Source organism: Oculina patagonica, chromosome 9 (genome assembly GCF_052425735.1).
Source record: "Oculina patagonica isolate OP01 chromosome 9, crgOcupat, whole genome shotgun sequence".
Classification (NCBI taxonomy): Eukaryota; Metazoa; Cnidaria; class Anthozoa; order Scleractinia; family Oculinidae; genus Oculina; species Oculina patagonica.
This window is the reverse complement of record NC_135766.1, coordinates 28,910,559-28,928,297: the sequence shown is the minus strand read 5'-3', so window position 1 is coordinate 28,928,297 and position 17,739 is coordinate 28,910,559. Positions and strand designations below refer to the sequence as shown.

Genomic DNA, 17,739 nt, shown 5'->3' with positions numbered 1-17,739 from the left:
AGCGATAAAATCGTCTATGCAAATTTATGCCTGTCGCGCGTTCTGTCACGCAATTGCCGTGACACAATTATATGTGATTTCAACGAATTTTGTCTTTTTCGTGTACTTTTGTATCTTTTATCAAAGGCAAGGAACAACTCTAAAAAAATACGACTATATTTGTATACACGCACGCCTTCACAAATAATCAACTAGCTGTCACGCAAACTCGGCTTCTCTAATTCGACGGGGATTTTTTTATGGGAGCTATTTTAAAAACGACACTACGAAAATCAAAGGGTTTTGGTTTTATAGGTGTCACCGCATTCAACCATGTTAAAATGACCTGCCTCGTGTAACCATGGCCATTTTCTGTATGAGAACGGGATGAGAACAAGAACTAAGATAGATAACACGTTATTTTCACCCTGCTTTACTTTATTATTTCACACTTTTACAACGCTGCGTGGTACAACTGCAAGTAATTATTTTGTGGAATAGCACCATGTAATGAAAAATGCTGATCAGTACCCAACTACACAAGAACTATTATAATCTCTCTAGCCCTATTTTCCTTAAAAATATAAAACTGAAAAATCAGCTTGAAACCTACACATTACATTCTTGGCATGATAAATTATGATCTGGCTTTCCAGGAATTTAAGAGATCTGCCCCCTAAAAACGGGCAGTCTTATAAGAAAGTTATATTTAAAAAAACGTTGGTTTAGCGTATTAAATGTGTTTTCTTTTTGTTATTTTGCTTGTCACTCTGAGTACTCAGGGCATGCACTTTTCGACAAGGAATTCTGAATTGAAAAAGAAAATTCAGTTACGCCCCTTAAAACCATACGTCATCCATTCCAAGCTTAAGGTCTTTTTTTTTGTCGTTCTTATTACTGGATAGATCAGTTCACAATTTTCCTTAGTTTGGATACTAAGTCAGGCTGACACCATAAAATTATCCGCGCCGGTTTCTTCTGATAATATAACATGTTCCAAGAACGCTGTCGTCACGACACAATTATTTATTATAAATTTAATTTCCGATTATAACTTTGCGGCAAACACCTTTTAGAATAACTACCAATTACTATAATTATTGTAATTAATAATGGTAATAGGACTTGAGTGGCGTCCACTTCGGTCTGTAATCATACGAGTGATTGACAACATTGGACGACCGCGTAGCGGGAGTCCGATTTGTTTAATCACGAGTATGATTACAGACAGAGTTGGACGACACAAAGTCCTGTTACCAACTAATCAAAACTATAACAAATTTTGAGAAAAAAACAAACTTTACCGTTGGAATTGCTAAAAGTTTTTGTGAATACCTAGCCTGCAAAACATGACAGTTTACTTAACAAAATGCACAACAACAGCGTGCGCAAAATGACGCGTACTGTCCAATTACATAGGCATGACGCGTAAACTGTCCTATTACACTGTCCAATTACAAGCATGACGCGTACACCGTCCTATTTGTGCTTAAATCGGGCTGCTGATAACCAATCACGTTCGGGAATTTTGTTATAGTTTTGATTAATGTAATAATTTGATTCGTTTTTTTCATATTATGAGTAAATGATACGAATATGTGAACTTATATATTGATATACTCAATATTTCTTATATCCCGCTTCTATAGTTTTAAAGGTTTTTTATTACAGTATTCTACTAATACATTTTCAAAGTTTAATTTTTATTCTGCAGAGCGTGTAAAACTTAGAATCAGGTTCCTTTAGGTAGTTTCATAAAAGACTTCCACTTCGTCAGGTTGAAAGGAGAAAGTACCCGCCAGGAATGACCGGGCGAAGGAGGATATATAGCTGTAACCAGATGGCGCGCTGTAGGTGTATCCAAGGTTTGAGTAGGAACTTGTACTAGTTGAGGCGTAGCTGGCAATATAAATATCGTGTCCTCCTCCAAATGTTGGTCCATAGGAAGAGCAACTGTAGATGGAATATTCCCTGTAAGATTGGTAGTTCACGTTTTCTGTTTGATCTAGTTTTAGTGATTGCCAACCAGGCTTGTTAACCAACGAGAACAGGAAGGCTGCTGAATCGTACGAATACTGACAATCGTTGCCTAGTAGGAAATGAACAATAGAAAAATGTAAAACATTCATGATGCTATTTTAAAAATGGTCCTGTAACTAGGTGGTTGATTCATGATTAAAAATAAAAACGTTACTCTGGTTTAAAAATTTTGAAATGTTCGTAAAATTTCGTAAAAGTTCCAACGTTTCAGCTAAAACTTCAGCCTTCATCAGTGACATCAGCGACAAGGAATTTGTAAAAAGCACGTTCGTATACTATGCAAATCGGAGCTAATTATGTTCTGTCCTTCGAGGCTATGGGCGTATTTATTTGAAGCATATTCGTATATCGGAAGACGAGACGACGTATTTATTTGCGTCGCATTTCTCGTTATGCGTATGGGGTATGCGATTAAGCAATGGCGAAGCGTGGCGAACTAATTAGGCAATATTGCTCTCGGCATTATTGCATAGGGCAGAATGCGTGGACATCATTAATTATTCATAATCCACGAAGCGGCAAATTTGAATGCGAGAGCGCACACAATAAGAGAAGAAAGGACTCAAATTGGTCAAGTAGCGTTGATAAAACTTGCTTCGGCGCTTTAAAGAAGTAAAAATCTTATAACCTACGCACGGCTTTTTGAAGAAGAATGATGTACCTACAATTTTTAGCCTAAAATGAAGAGCATTAAGCAAGTGGAAGGACTATTGTTTTGAACTTGAAAATACAGCAAAAACATGGTATTTTAGTATAGAGACCATTTTTGAAAGTGATTTTAAGAACATTTTACACTGTTTCGAGGAAACCTACGCACGCAAATGCAAGATACCACTTTCCTTTAACAAAATCCGTTTAAATTTTGAAAATTTACGAACTATAACCACTGTTGTTTTGAGTTTGAAAACTGCTGGTTGGAGTTGGGTTTGAAAATGGCGCGTTTCGAGGAGTGAGGCCCAGTATTGCAGAATAGACAGTTTATATCTCTGAGGTATAAAGTGTATAATTATACAACAATATATGTCTATTGCTGTATATTTATACACTCTTGACACGAGCTATCTATTCTGTATATTCTGCACAAGTTTTTTTTACACTTTAGACATCTGATTAGACGTCTAATGTCAAACCTGTATAAAGTGTATACTCTCAATCTTAACCCAATATCTCCATGTCTATTCTGTATACAGTGTATAAAGTGTATAATTATACACTTTAGACGTCTATTAGATGTCTAATGTCAAACCTGTATAAAGTGTATATTCTCAATCTTAACCTTACATCTCCATGTCTATTCTGTATAAAGTGTATAATTATACACTTTAGATGTCTATTAGATGTCTAATGTCAAACCTGTATAAAGTGTATATTCTCAATCTTAACCTTACATCTCCATGTCTATTCTGTCAATTCTGTATAAAGTGTATAATTATACACTTTAGATGTCTACTAGACGTCTAAAGTCAAAAGTGTATTGTGTTATTTTTCAAAGAACGAAGTATATCAGTATACACTTTATACACTTTTGACATTAGACGTATAATAGACGTCTAAAGTGTATAATTATACACTTTATACACAATTGACAGAATAGACACGAGGATATTGAGTCAAGTCCGAAAATAATATACACTTTAGACATCTACTATGTTTCTAAAGTCAAAAGTGTATATTCTCGGACTTGACTCAATATCCTTGTGTCTATTCTGTCTATTGTGTATAAAGTGTATAATTATACACTTTAGACGTCTATTATACGTCTAAAGTCAAAAGTGTATAAAGTGTATATTCTCAGCCTTGACTCTATATCCTCGTGTCTATTCTGTCTATTGTGTATAAAGTGTATAATTATACACTTTAGACGTCTATTAACGTCTAAAGTCAAAAGTGTATACAGAGTGTATGTAATGGTAATTTCGAGAATAGACACCAACGTAAATTTATACACAATATACATTGTAAATTGACATTTGTCTAATCTGTATATTCTGCAATACCGCGGCTTAGTGGTTTCGAGCAAGTGGGCTATTGTTTCAAGCCTACGGCTAAATAACAATGGTGACCAAGACCAAAACAATACCCATTCAAAAACGCCACTCGTGTGTAAAATGGTTTACAATTGCCGCGAAATTTAAAACTGAGCTTACTGTGCCAGCTGACTTATTGGAATAGCCGACCAGATCGCGCAATGAATAACATCGAAAACTTCAGTGATCGGAAGCTATGAACTTGAAACCTCGATCAACTTTTTTTCAAACTAGTGAACCCACGCTTTGTACATCAAGTTTAATTCAGACTTGTGAATATGCGAAGCGACGCTATGAACATGAAACCTCGATTAAGTTTTGTTCAAACTTCTAAACCACGCTTTGAACATCAAGTTTAATTCAGACTTGTAAGAATGCAAAGCGACGCTATGAACAGTCTCGATTAAGTTTTGCTCAAACTAGTGAACGCACGCTTTGTACATCAAGTTTAATTCAGACTTGTGAATATTCGAAGCGACGCTATGAACATGTGAAACTTCAATCAACTATTGTCGCGCGTTCATAGCAACTAATGAAAACAGATCGTTTGGACCCGGGTTTGGAGTATCTCTGAATATTAACAAGCGTCTTGACAGACCTATACACTTTTTGCAACTGTAAGTAAATGTCCCGAGAACAATATTAATAGGCATTATGCGCTATGGTTTCCTTTGTATGTCCTTGATTAAAAACCCCAAAGGAGAGACTGATTGTTGACCTTTTGTATTCTCTTGGCATATAAACCACAGTTGTGCTGACGAAGTTTGTTTGAGAAAAAAATGACCGTACAATTTGATTATAGTGATCTCTGAAGCAAACTTGACCCTAAGAAATATTACTAAGTATTGCACAGGATACGAAGACGCAAGTTTTGACTACGGTTGTGTGTGAATTTGCAACCACAAAGTTGAAATGTACGACTTGAATTACGTTGTTTTTGTTTTTCGGGAAATCTTATACTGAAAAGCTAAACATACAAAGAAATTTTTCCAGCACTATCAATTATCATTACCCTTTGATTTCCTATTTTGGTTTATATCATACTGATCTAAAGGGAGGCGCGGTGGCCTAATGGTTAGTGCGCCGTACTACGGATCGAGCGGTCCGAGTTCGAGCCCTGGCCGGGGTCACTTGTGTTGTGTTCTTGGGCAAGACACTTTACTCTCATAATGCCTCTCTCCACCCAGGTGTATAAATGGGTACTGGCGACATAATGCCGGGGGGAACCCTGCAATGGACAAGCATCCCATTCAGGGGGGAGTAGAAACATTCCTAGCCGCTTAATGCTACGGAAACCGGGATAAGCTCCGGCAGTGTGGGCCGCTTGGCCTTTGGCTTCCCATACTGATCTAAGGAATTTTAGGAACCACCAGCGTGAAATTGATCCTTTTTCAGCCTCGTGCCCCTCCTCATCTATTTTCGTGTTGAAATCACTGGTCATATCAGCTTTGTTATTTTCTTACTAGCTACATTCCTTTTACCACTCGATAAAACTTGTCCTGTGGTATTTCGTTCGCGATCATCATTTGCCTTAAGTTCACAGCCTAATTCAAGCTCTTCATCCAAAGGGAATTCATCCTGTGATGTTTAAAAAACTCCTTTTGGGTTCATTTTTATTCTAAGAGTAAAATTTTGCGTATTCTCCCAGGTAGTTAGGTTGAACTTCACAGCTTTTGTTTCTCCAGTCCGGTCAAATAGGCCCGATATACAAAATGGAATTTTGGAATTTTAACATAAGTTGTCGCTCTTTTCGTCCCGCAAAATCCGCACTCACTTGCCTCTTTCCCTGTAATCTAACTCACTTCTACCGGTCCTGCTAATAAAACACAACATCACATGGAGTGTGAAATTTACCATCTTTATTATTTACTATCACATGGAGTGTTTCGTTTTCCTTCAAATTATACGCAAAAAACGACACCGAAAAAGCCAAGAGAATGAGGTATAAAGTGTATAATTTTAAGGATACCCATTTTCAAAGGCGTAGGAGGAAGAGGGGGGGGGGGGGAATGTGGCGGGAGGGGAGCAACAACCAGTATTGGAAATTTACCGATCTTTGTGGTTCAAAAGTCTTAATTTCTCATTTCTCAGCTTTCGTTTCGTTTCGCATATTACTGTTTGTTTTTTTTTTCCCATGTTCTGAAAGAGACCTCAGTTCTTTTCGGTTGTAATCAACGTGAAGTGAGTAGGAAATTCAGGAGGGTTTCAAAAAGTTGGGCGTTGCGTTTGACAGCAGTGGATTCAGTGTAAGACCTTGAAACAAAGCTATTACTGACAAATCTGATGAAGCTAATGCTTTTGACCAAAATGTTAAGTTCTAAGCGCCAGCTCAAAACTTTTAGCAAAATGTTTTAACCCATTTATTTCTGAAGGTTTCACGCACGTTTGTATAACTTTCAAGTAGGGCAAAAACAATGTAAATGAATTTCAACGGATGTCATTTTTTTTTCGGGCAATAAGCTCTCCGCCCCTCCAGGTCCGAAGGTCCCCGTCGCCTATGGCCATTTTATGAATCGGGACTACTGCCCGATTAATAATTAAAATGTATTAATAAATGATAAGTGACACTGGTCGGACATAATGTTCGCGTCTACCCCTAGGCCATGCTAAGTGTCATTAAGAGTCCCCTCCATCCCCCGACTCTGCCTTGTCAGGATTGAGTCGAATGGTGACTGACGAGAATAATATAACTTTCAGAACATCACAGAAAACATAGCAAACAGGCTGAAGAAATTTTTATCGTGTTTAAATAAATTTATCTACCAAACCAAAGGGTATTATCTATCTCTCTGAAGGACGATGCATATATTACTCTACACCAATCTTGCCCTTTAAATACCTTTTGATGAAGCATGCTTAAGATTGGGGCCAATTTGTGTGACCATATTTATTTTACTTTTGAGTATGCGCATGTATTAAAAAAAATACTTCACTTACTAGACGCCCATGAGATGCCAGTGTACCCCCCAAAGATGTACTTGCCAACACGTATGATCGTAACAGTGGGACCTCTACCGTCGCAGTAGTCATGAAAAGTTTCTGCAGCCCAGCCATCCTGCGACGCTCGCCAGCAGAGCCTCCACTGAGAGTTGCTCCGCACGGCAGGCTTTAAGAATTCACCTAAATCCTTTAGATAACCGTCGTGCTTGTTCAAGATTTCTGAATCCTCTAAACCAGATGCTGCAGAAGCTAAAACTGAAAGAGAATTTGGAGCGTTGAGCTGAATTTAGAGATCCGTTATACTGAAGTTTTCTAACAACGTAAATAGCGTTTCAACCAAGGTGGTGATAGTAGGAAGTAACCATTCCAGCTTCATGTTAATTAAAGCTGTTCATTGTACAGAGAGTAGAGGAGCCACATTCAAACTTTGTATATATTAAAATGTTGCAACTATTTCGTGACGCTTGTCATACGGTATCCGATCTTTTTGTTCACGCGACAGTTAAGCCAGCAGGAATCTTGCTGCGCTTGGCGTAGCCGCAGGCTCAATGACCGTGGGCGTCACAATAAGAAAAGAAACAAGGGATGAAACAAATTTCAGCCCAATTTTCGCTCGCTGATAACCCCAGGGGGGTATTCCGGCTTGTAAATGACGGGGATGATCGAATGGAGGCAAAGCTCAGGACCCAAAAAAATCCCAAAGTCTTCCGACGTTACCCCGAAAAAAATCCCTGGACCACAAATAACCCCCCAAAAAATCCCTTGTTAAATTACCCCTAAATTTCCAGGAGGGGCAATAATATAACACAAAGAAAACCATAAAAATTAACGCTCGTGTTTGTTTCTTCATCATACCATGAATACGCCAAGGCTGCGCCAAGGCACTTTAGTTCTTTTTTAATACCAACGGAATACCCCCCCCCCCCCCCCCTCGATGGACTGATAACTCGCTACAAGTACAATCAATAAGCCTGATTTTCGGTATACGCCCTTGTATTACCGAAAATTTCGTCTTTTTGCTTTTTTTAATTTGCTGTAAAATCTTTGTAAAAAAAAAAGCAACAATTAAAAACGAAATTAAAAAAAATCAAACTAAAATAAAGACCAATAAAAGCAAAAATTGTCCATGGCCTATCGCTGCCATAGGGAAAAATTATGTAAAATGAAGACAAAAATGGGCACGGCCTATCATTGCCATGGCAAAAAAAGGCCTATTGTCGCCATAGACCAGAATGCCGTTCGGTTCAAATTTTGCTCCTATTCAAGATGGCGACTATTCCCATCAGAAGCAACGATTGGCAAGAAGACGAGAAGTTAAAAGACGCGTTACGTCGTTATGTGAAGCAAAACCTCCGTCGAATTAGCTAGAGTCTTAGGTTTTGTTACAAGGGATTTCAGTCAATATGCGTGGAGTTTAAGGACGCTAGACAGAAGGCTGGAGTACTTTGCCATCAAATACACAGATCAAACCGCTCAGGTCGACGGGGTCGAAGCAACTACAGGCGTTACGTAAAGACCGAACAATTTAATATTTACAAAGGTCGAATTTGGCTCCTCTGCTCCCTGTGATCATCGCTCCTAGTAAACATCTCAAATAACAAGTTAAAGTCAGTCTCCTCTAAACCAGTAACCAGAAGTACATTTTTATAATTCCATTTTCGAGCATTAAAATGAAGATAACTAAAACTACTTCATTAACAGAAACCTTAGCTGAACTGGTTCAAAAACTAATTCTACTTGCGATCATTTTAACATCAAATTAAACAAGAATACAGATTTCAAAATTAGCAGAACAAAGGAATAATATGGAATGTCACACGATTGACAATAAATGCGGCTAGCAACATCAACAAGGGTAACCTGCGTTGTAGACGAACTTAAACCGGGTGTATCAACGCACGCACCAACAAGGGAAGTGGAATACAAATTCCAAAAGCATGGGTGCCCACGATAAAGAAACAACCACAGCATAATTGTACAACAGTGAACCACCAAGCTAAGGAAACAACCAACTGGAGCAGCAAGAATCGCAATGGACCAATATCAGCAGCTGAAAACCAACCAATCACAGCGAAGCATTGTGCTTTATACACCGAATGCAAATATGGCGGATCACTCGGTTGGTGCCTGGGACGAGCTGCATAAAAGCGAGGCTAGTCAGGCTTCGGTGTTTTGTTTTGACAATGCTTTCGTACAGAAGTATTGCTTATTCGTCGATCTGGTGTGTTTCTTTTCGCTACTCCCATGAGTTGCTGTGTTTCTGAATGCCAAGAGAAGTGATAGAAGTGTTCACTGTTTGCCTCTTGGGGAAAAATTGGATCAATGCAATTCGCTGAGACGAAAGAAAGGAGTACAAAGGAGTTCACGATTGCCGCGGGAACTGTTAATTTGTTCGCTATGTTTCAGGTTAGAAGATCTTAGAAAAATGTGTAAGCAATCACATTTAGCTCTTAGTCGTTCTTATTTGGCTCAATGTTTTCACTAGCTTTAACTATCGGGGCAGTTGAATTTCATTCGCTTTGTTAGAATTTGATCGTGCTATTCCGTGCGAGTGGATCGTACGCGAACAAAGCCGGACATGAACATCTTCTTTTGAGACAGAGGATTTCTTGGAAGTGGAGCTTTCCTTTACCTTGGGAAAGGTCCTGGCCATGTAACTCTTGCTGCAACACCACCAGACACCACATAAGCTCGTCATTTAAACGAAATTTTCTAAGATCTTCGAACTGTAGCGAACAAACCTCAATACCGGTTGTTCCCGCGGCGATCGCGAACTCCTTTGTTTCGTCTCAACGAATTGCATTGATCCACTTTTTCCCTAAGAGGCAAACAGTGAACACTTCTATCACTTCTCGTGGCATTCAGAAACACAGCAACTCGTAGCAGCAGCGAAAAGAAACACACCAGATCGATGAATAAGCAAGACTTCTGTACGAAAGCATTGTCAAAACACAACACCGAAGCCTGACTAGCCTCGCATTCATGCAGCTCGTCCCAGGCAACAGCCGAGTGGTCCGCCATATTTGCATTCGGTGTATAAGTTGCGCGTTTAATTAGTAAACCTTAACGCCTGATAAAGAGACTAGTATGATGATGATAATGATGATAGAACCTAAATTTTATCTAAAGGACCGGTCAGCGAGAACAAAGACGCTGGTATAAAGGATATATTTCCCGCAGCTCGTTTTTACTGCTTAATTTGGATAACTAAATACATTACTCAATTCCATGAAATATATATATATTTTATCATATGCTAAATATTCTGAACTAATAACGGTCGTCATCATTATCATCATCATCGTTAAAGCGTAAATGTTATATGACACGTCAAAGGTTAAGCCACAAGTAGCAAATATTCTGGCTGTAAGTAAAAGTTTGGCTCTTAACTGCATATGAAAAGTTAAACGATACTAGAGGAGATTAAAAACTGTTGCTATTTTTTCTAAGGGACTTTTTATATAATAACGGAATGTCTTTCATCCCGGAACGAGTTTTGTCAAGAATAAAGTTCCTTCTGTATTCACATGACCAAAACGACCGGCTCAGTTTAAGGCGCAAGAAGACATCTTCAAGAAAATGACTTCTTATATAATATAAAACTTATTCGGATCAGTGTGTACGAGTCTTAAAACACGAGCTGGGTGTGTATATTTACATTTGCATTCTTCCAGTGTATTTATCTTTTCTTTCAGTACTGCCAGGCTCCTTTCCATTCTGTTTAGTTCTTCCAAGATCGTTTCTTTTGTTGTTGTTCTTTGTTGCAGCCGTTCTCCTGTTTTTGCCAGGACAGGTTTGAGTTCTTGCATCAGAATAAACGACGACAGAAATGTCGCAAAAGCAATTTTCAGCAGAAGATTGGCCATCTGTGAAAAGAAGATAGAAAAAACATTACTTACAAGTAAACAGGCAAGCTAAAAGCTGTTTTAAACTGCACGAGAAACTATCACATGACATTTCTTCAGACAAAAAATTGAACTTTACTGAGTTGGTCTGGCACGCGATGTTATATTGTGTTTTCAATAAAAAATATTCTGCAGTTAGATATCCCGTAGATATACTATGGAAAAAGTTGCCAGCGAAAAAATAAGTGTAAGCCATTAACGATACGACCACAACGAATTGCGATAAGGTTAATTTAATGTCCGTATAAGTTATGTTTAATAACAAGTTTTTTCTCATCGCATAGAATAGTCATTTATGGTTTATGCTACCTTTTCTTAATTGAAGGAAATGCAAAGGCAGTGAATCAATTCTAAACAGAAACATTAATTCGAAAATTCAGTTACTGCAGATCACGGCTGAGAAATGTGCAAACGGGACCGCACAGTCCCAAAAAGTATACGCACAGAATTCAAATTCTGGAGTGTCGAATATTTTCGTGTCCCTTGCATTCCACGCTTATTCATTTTAATAATAATAATAATAATAATAATAATAATAATAATAATAATAACAATAATAATAATAATAATAATAATAATAACAACAATAATAATAATAATAATGATGATGATGATGATCATGATTATAATAAAGCATTTACACCTTTGGTCTTCACCACAACTGAAAATGTAGAAGGTGCCATTTAAGAGATAGAAGGTTTTATTATATAAACATTATTCAAATACCAGGAAATCTTTCGCGCGAAAAATCATATCTTCACACGTGAAAATATCGATTTCGAAACATTTTCTGACAAGTTTGCCTTGTTTCAATACTGAATGAGCCAAAGTTAAGACGAAACATCTTCGGATCTTCCTCGGCAATCGTCGGCAATCTTCGGATATCTTTGGAAATTTTCGGAAAAAAAAGTTCGTGTTCAAATCGGTTTGAACACTCGAAGATAAATTTCATATATCCGCGCAACCATGTAATATCCTCTATTTATTTTTTTTGGCCAACCTCAATAACTGTCTTTGTGTAAACCGGAGGAAAAATCTCTCCGCTCTATATTCTAGTCATATGTTAGAAGTAATTTCAAGAAACCATTCTCCCTAACGAAAAGATATGAAACTTGAAAACAATAGCCGTGAATAATGAGGACACTCACTTGTAAACACGAAATCTGCAAGAAAAGATCAGTAAATTGATGGCCCAATTATTTACTGCCTATGTTTATAGCCCCGAAAACTTCATCTTCAAAAATTTTGAAAACGCTCTTATAGAATTTGTTAAAACTTTGCCAACATCGAAGCAGCTATGTGTGGTACAAGCTGCTTTGAGCGATTTTCGAAAAAAACTCCTGGTGCCGAGGAATACGAGCGAAAAGAAAAAACGTAATGACGTTATTTCGACGCTATGGCAACTCCGATATCATTAAAATACTGATCATGAAAAAAATTCATCTTTTTCTAATGCAGCTGTGGTGATCGTTTTTCGATAGCCATGTTACTGGCGACGTAGTTAATTCTCAAACTTGAACGGTGTTACCCCTTGAAAATCGAGTTGAGCGACCTTAACACCACGAAAGATAAAAATCGTCGTCAATAATATATTATCCTTAGAACCTTTGAATAAGGGGGCATTCCGGTGTTGCACAGACAACTGGGGCGAGTTGCAAATCTTAAGCAACGATAAACTGACACCACAAAATAAAGGATCACAGCGAGATAAGTCATTTGATCAAGTTTTATGTTTTTAATTAGGATGAACAAATAGAGACGAAGTGATGGACTTTGAAACATGGTTCAAATACTACTACCAAACTTGAAACATAATTGAACATAATATTCGTATAAAAGCAGATACTGTGCGACTTTTACAAAGCATAAGCTGGCTAATTGTTGTGCCAAAAACCTGGCAAACTGTGGCTTCTGTACCAAGGGTTTACATCTCGTACGATCACATTTGAAATGCAAAAAAAAAACTCTCACCCAAGCTTTCAACAATTCCAAACTTTTCAAATTCTTCATAATTTCACCAAATTAAGGGAAAGAAGTTCATTAACCCTATTCAGGTGAGGCCTTATCACTGGCTAAGCACTTAGCCAGTGGGAGGCGCGGTGGCCTAATGGTTAGCGCGCTAGACTCCGAGTCGAACGGCCCGGGTTCGAGGCCTGGCCGGGGCGCTGCGTTGTGTTCTTGGGCAAGACACTTTACTCTCAAAGTGCCTCTCTCCACCCAGGTGTATAAATGGGTACCGGCGAATTTACTGCTGGGGGGTAACCCTGCGATGGACTAGCATCCCATCCAGGGGGGAGTAGCAATACTCCTAGTCGCTTAATGCTACGGAAACCGGGATAAGCTCCGGCTGTATGGGCCTCATGGCTCGGAGACAGACTTTACTTTTTTACTTTAAGCACTTAGCCAGTGATAAGGCCTCACACATTTTCAAACACCTTCATAATTCTGAACGTTGTCGCTCCTTGTGTTCAATAGATTGCTTTCATATTTTAAATCACGCCTCTACCAGCTTTCAACTTAAGATAAAGGAGGCTATCCATATTCGAAAAAGGAACTACCTTGCCTTAATCAGCAATTACACCATGTAAATGTAAAATTATCCTTCTAATTCACACATTTTCACGTTCTGTTGTTACTACTTGACTTAATTAGCATTTTTTGTCTACTTATTATTCAATTCTCTGTGCTTTGTAAACCATTCAACTGAAGATGGCAGCTGTTCTGTCGAAACATGTCTTTAAAACTTAAAGAACATTTAAACAGTTTTTAAGTACAGTTTAATTGATTTTGAGTACTTTGCAGTGATTTTGGGTGGATTTCTGGCGTTTTGGAAAAATTTTGAAATCTAATATGGCAGATCCAAGATGGCGGCTGTTTGACATTATGATGTAAATTTCACATGATATCTCTTCATCATCCCACGTGACGTATACCAAAAGATAGATGTTCGGTCATTCTATACATCCTATACGTTTCACTGTAATTGCTTGAATATTCTAAGCCCGGTCTGAATAGGGTTAAAGATAGGATAATAAGAAGTCTAACCGAAAATCAACCACCAAACATTTATGAAACCACATCGAGATCGAAGACATGATAACAACATAAATATTTTGATTGCGTATCAAAGAAAACGCAGTTCTTCGCCATCAATTGTAAATTACCAAATGATACTTTTTTCGGCCGATAAGGTCGAAATGCGACCTTATCGCATTTCAACTGAACATTTTTAATCATGTTCTCTTTCATATTGTTTGTTTCTGATTGAAAATTTGATTTTTTTTTTTGCAAACCGACCATCACAGGATATGAAACCTTTCCCGCAAAAGTGTATCGCGGTAAATGCCAACACTTGTCTTAGCCGCAGGGTTCCTGACTCGTACTTGTGCTTTAGTTGCTTTATATCGTCGTCACATTTAATTATTTTGTTTGCGCCAGGGAAAATACATCTTGAATTTCACAAGGCCATGTTAGGGTAAACCCGATTTTTTTAACTTAAAGGACCCTAGTCAGCCACGCCTTTGTTTTTGTTTACATACGAGAATTTCGGTATGATATTTTTCGCGGAGTGTGTCTAAAGGAAAGAGATCAATGTGAAACTGCTAAAAGTAAATAAATCGACTTCAAGAGCAATAAGATTTCGCTTCGCCATAGTTTTTTTTCATAATTTCGATGGCATCCAAAATGGCGGAGGATGACTAGGATCTTTTAAGTTCAACTCAAAAATTTCACTCCAAATAAACAAATGAATTATAAAATAACTAGTCAAAAATAAGCACCGATAATTTAAAAATCATTTGCGGCAGTTTAAGACCTCAGTAAAGCAAACGCACAAGGATGGACGAGGATTTCTTTTTAACATGCGAAATGTCCGAATTTAGATGGCATAGAAAATGGCGGAGGCTGACTAAGATCCTTTAACAGCGACGCAGAACAAATAAAAGGCGAGGAACGACAAGATCTTTCGTTGAAATCGCGACAGTGAAGGAAAGAACTAAATGAGACAACTACAGCGAATCCTTTGGTTTCTTAAATGTTCGATGCCGCATTGATGAAGTCACAAGTACCCTATATCATCAACATGCAGGGCTTTTGTTAGGTCCCGCAGATTTAGCATGCAAAAAGCTATCAAATCAAAATGGCAATAAATGAAATCAGTCAAATGCTTCCGCTACTTGACCTACCTATACTGGTGATTCGCTACAAAGAGTGCAAGAATACGAAACTTTATTCGTTATGGCTGTGGCTGATCACAAGTTATACCTTCAATAAAAGCATAATTCAGAGAAAACATAACAACATAACCCACTGCAAGATTCCATTCTTGCCAAGCTAGACAAAACCTCATGTTCACCTTTGACAGAATCGTCGATGAATGCTTGACAGCGGGAAGCAGTCCAAAAACATTGGCGCGCCCGTCGAGGTGGACAAATCGGTAAGAAAAAGTTTGAGCAATAGAGAATTTTTGAACAGCTTAATCGTTTTGTCAGTCGAGAAATTTCCATCGGTCAAAAATTAAAACAGTTTTAATTTGAAATGACCGATGATCTCTTACTTTCGTCTACTAAAGTTAGCCATGTCGTTTTAAAAGCTGCCAAAGAATTAATAATTTATTTTAACGGCTCTTTCAAAATGCAGGAGAAACTCCTGCTCTGTGTACTTAGCTGGGGGTCACATTATTTTTAATTGGACAATTTAAAAAGCAAAACAAAACAAAATACCAAAAGGAACTCCTGCTCCGTGGTCCTAGTTTAGTCTCACCGATTTTAATTGGTTGAGAAATTAAATTACCTGAAAATCTTCTGCTCTGTTACTCGCGTCCGGCCTAAGACGAAATGAAGAAGTTTCGGCAGCGAAATGCGGGCCATTTTGGGCCATTTTGCGAGATGAAAAAAAATGAAATTCGGAATAGAGACATGCACTTACTCTGACAAAGTGACCGAGAAACTCTTGCTCATGTGTACTAAAGTTAGCCACGTCGTTTTTTAAGCTGCCAAAAAAACTTAGAAAGTAATTTTACCGGCTCATTAAAAATGCACGAGGAACTCCTGCTCTGTGTACCTAAGTATAAGCCACATTGGTTTTAATTTATTAGCTCTGTGCATTAAGATATTCGCGTCCGCCTTTAGACGAGATAACGAAATTCCGGCAGCTCCATGTGGACCATTTTTAGTTTCAACATGACATGCAAGCTTTGAAATTTAAACGGGAGACATGACTACCTACCCTAACGGGGTCTCCTTAAATCCTTTCTCCCGTACCAAGCGGTTTACGTTTCATACTCTCTAGAAATCGTCTTCAGACAATTTGAAAGCGATATATTGGACGTCACTTCCAGCAAATTCACACAAGGATAAGAGACGGAGAAGACTAGGATTTTCTGCGCGGGTAATGTCTCGTGCTCGAGCAGGGGATTGTCCTATCGTTTTATTTGTTTATACAAGTAAAACATGCCTCTTCGCAATTTAAAATTATCCTCTTCGTGCTACGAACGCCGCTTAAGGCAAATGTTTGGATTTACAAGAGACCGCAAAACAGCGGACAGTGAAAAAAAGGTGTTAAAGCAGTTTTGTTCAGATCTTTAACTTGTGAGCTGCGCCACATTATTAATTACCACGCATTTCAAAATAAACGTTTTCGGGGTGTACTTTGCTTTCAGTGCGACATATTGTTTTGAAAAAAGTTCCTATAGCATGCCAGGCTCATCAAGTATTGAAAGCATGAAAGTTAAACCACGATTGGCGCTTTGTACGACTTTCTTCAATGATGCTGGGTTAGTACCTACCTTGGATGGTTGCTGAGTACACACTGAGATCTCAGTTGATCTCTCTCGTATCTCGATTCTTGTATATTTGAATGCACTCGAGAAGTGTTTGCTTTAAACACTGTTACTTCTAATTGAATATTTATTAATAGCCAAACTGTCACTCGTAAGTGCTCATTTGTCATTGTAATTTGTGACACGGATTTATAATTATTCACAACTCGCCCCTCAAATTAAATCTCTGGGTTTCAAGACACGAACATTTTGTAACTGACAATTTTAAACCACCTGCTCATGAGAAATTGCTGTGTAGGAAAACGCATTATACTCGTAAATTTTATAACGTATTTTATCGAAATAAAATCGATATTTTTTATAGCGCATAAGACAGGTTGGTAGACCGTTAGTTCGATAACATTAATATCATTAGGTTTTATAAAATAATTAAGATAGTACGCGCGCTCTCATTGGTCGATAGGTGAGTTTAGATGAGAGTATGTAAACACGGTTGTGATGTCACGCTTTCTGTGTTTCCCGGCAGAATTTAAAAACATTATAAAACTGCCAAAAAGACTTGTGAAGTTATTTCAAATACTAAAGAAATAGAAAACAATACCAAATTTGATATGTGTTCCGGCTTTCTCTTCCCATACAGTGAATGAGCCCGAGGAAAAAAAAAAAAAAAACAAAAGAAAGAAGAACCGCAGCGCTTTTCCTGGAGGGAGCTCAAGCGAACGACAAAATATGCAACAAAATACGCAGTAAACATTTTTCAAGTAATTTTTTTTCATTTAATTACTACAATAAAATTCCCTATAAGACATTCTTTATTAGAAAAAAATTATAGGCCAACGCAAACGAAACTATATGCTACAAAATGTAAAGCTTTAAGCTTAACTGATTCAAACTTTGCACGGCCGATCGGTTGCCATCTTTTTGCCGGCAATCTGCTTAAAACGCAATTAAAATGACGAGTAAAATGGTCTTTCTCTGAGGCTTCCTCGGCGTAAAAATTCTACTGTTACATTGGCAATAATAGTCGTGAATTTTTTTCATTCAAAATGGGCTTGGGGAAGAGGAAAGA

At 37.9% G+C, this 17,739-nt stretch overlaps 1 protein-coding gene across 1 annotated transcript; it reads right to left on the bottom strand.

Moving 5' to 3' along the window:
- Window positions 1–1,721: 1,721 nt before the first annotated feature.
- LOC144664812 (uncharacterized) lies at window positions 1,722–10,715 on the bottom strand. The gene is made up of 3 exons (XM_078526035.1): window positions 10,645–10,715; window positions 6,984–7,241; window positions 1,722–2,068 (listed from the first exon to the last, which is right to left on the bottom strand). Exons 1-3 carry the CDS (start codon window positions 10,700–10,702, stop codon window positions 1,722–1,724), a joined length of 663 nt encoding a protein of 220 aa, XP_078382161.1. The 5' UTR covers window positions 10,703–10,715.
- Window positions 10,716–17,739: the final 7,024 nt, after the last annotated feature.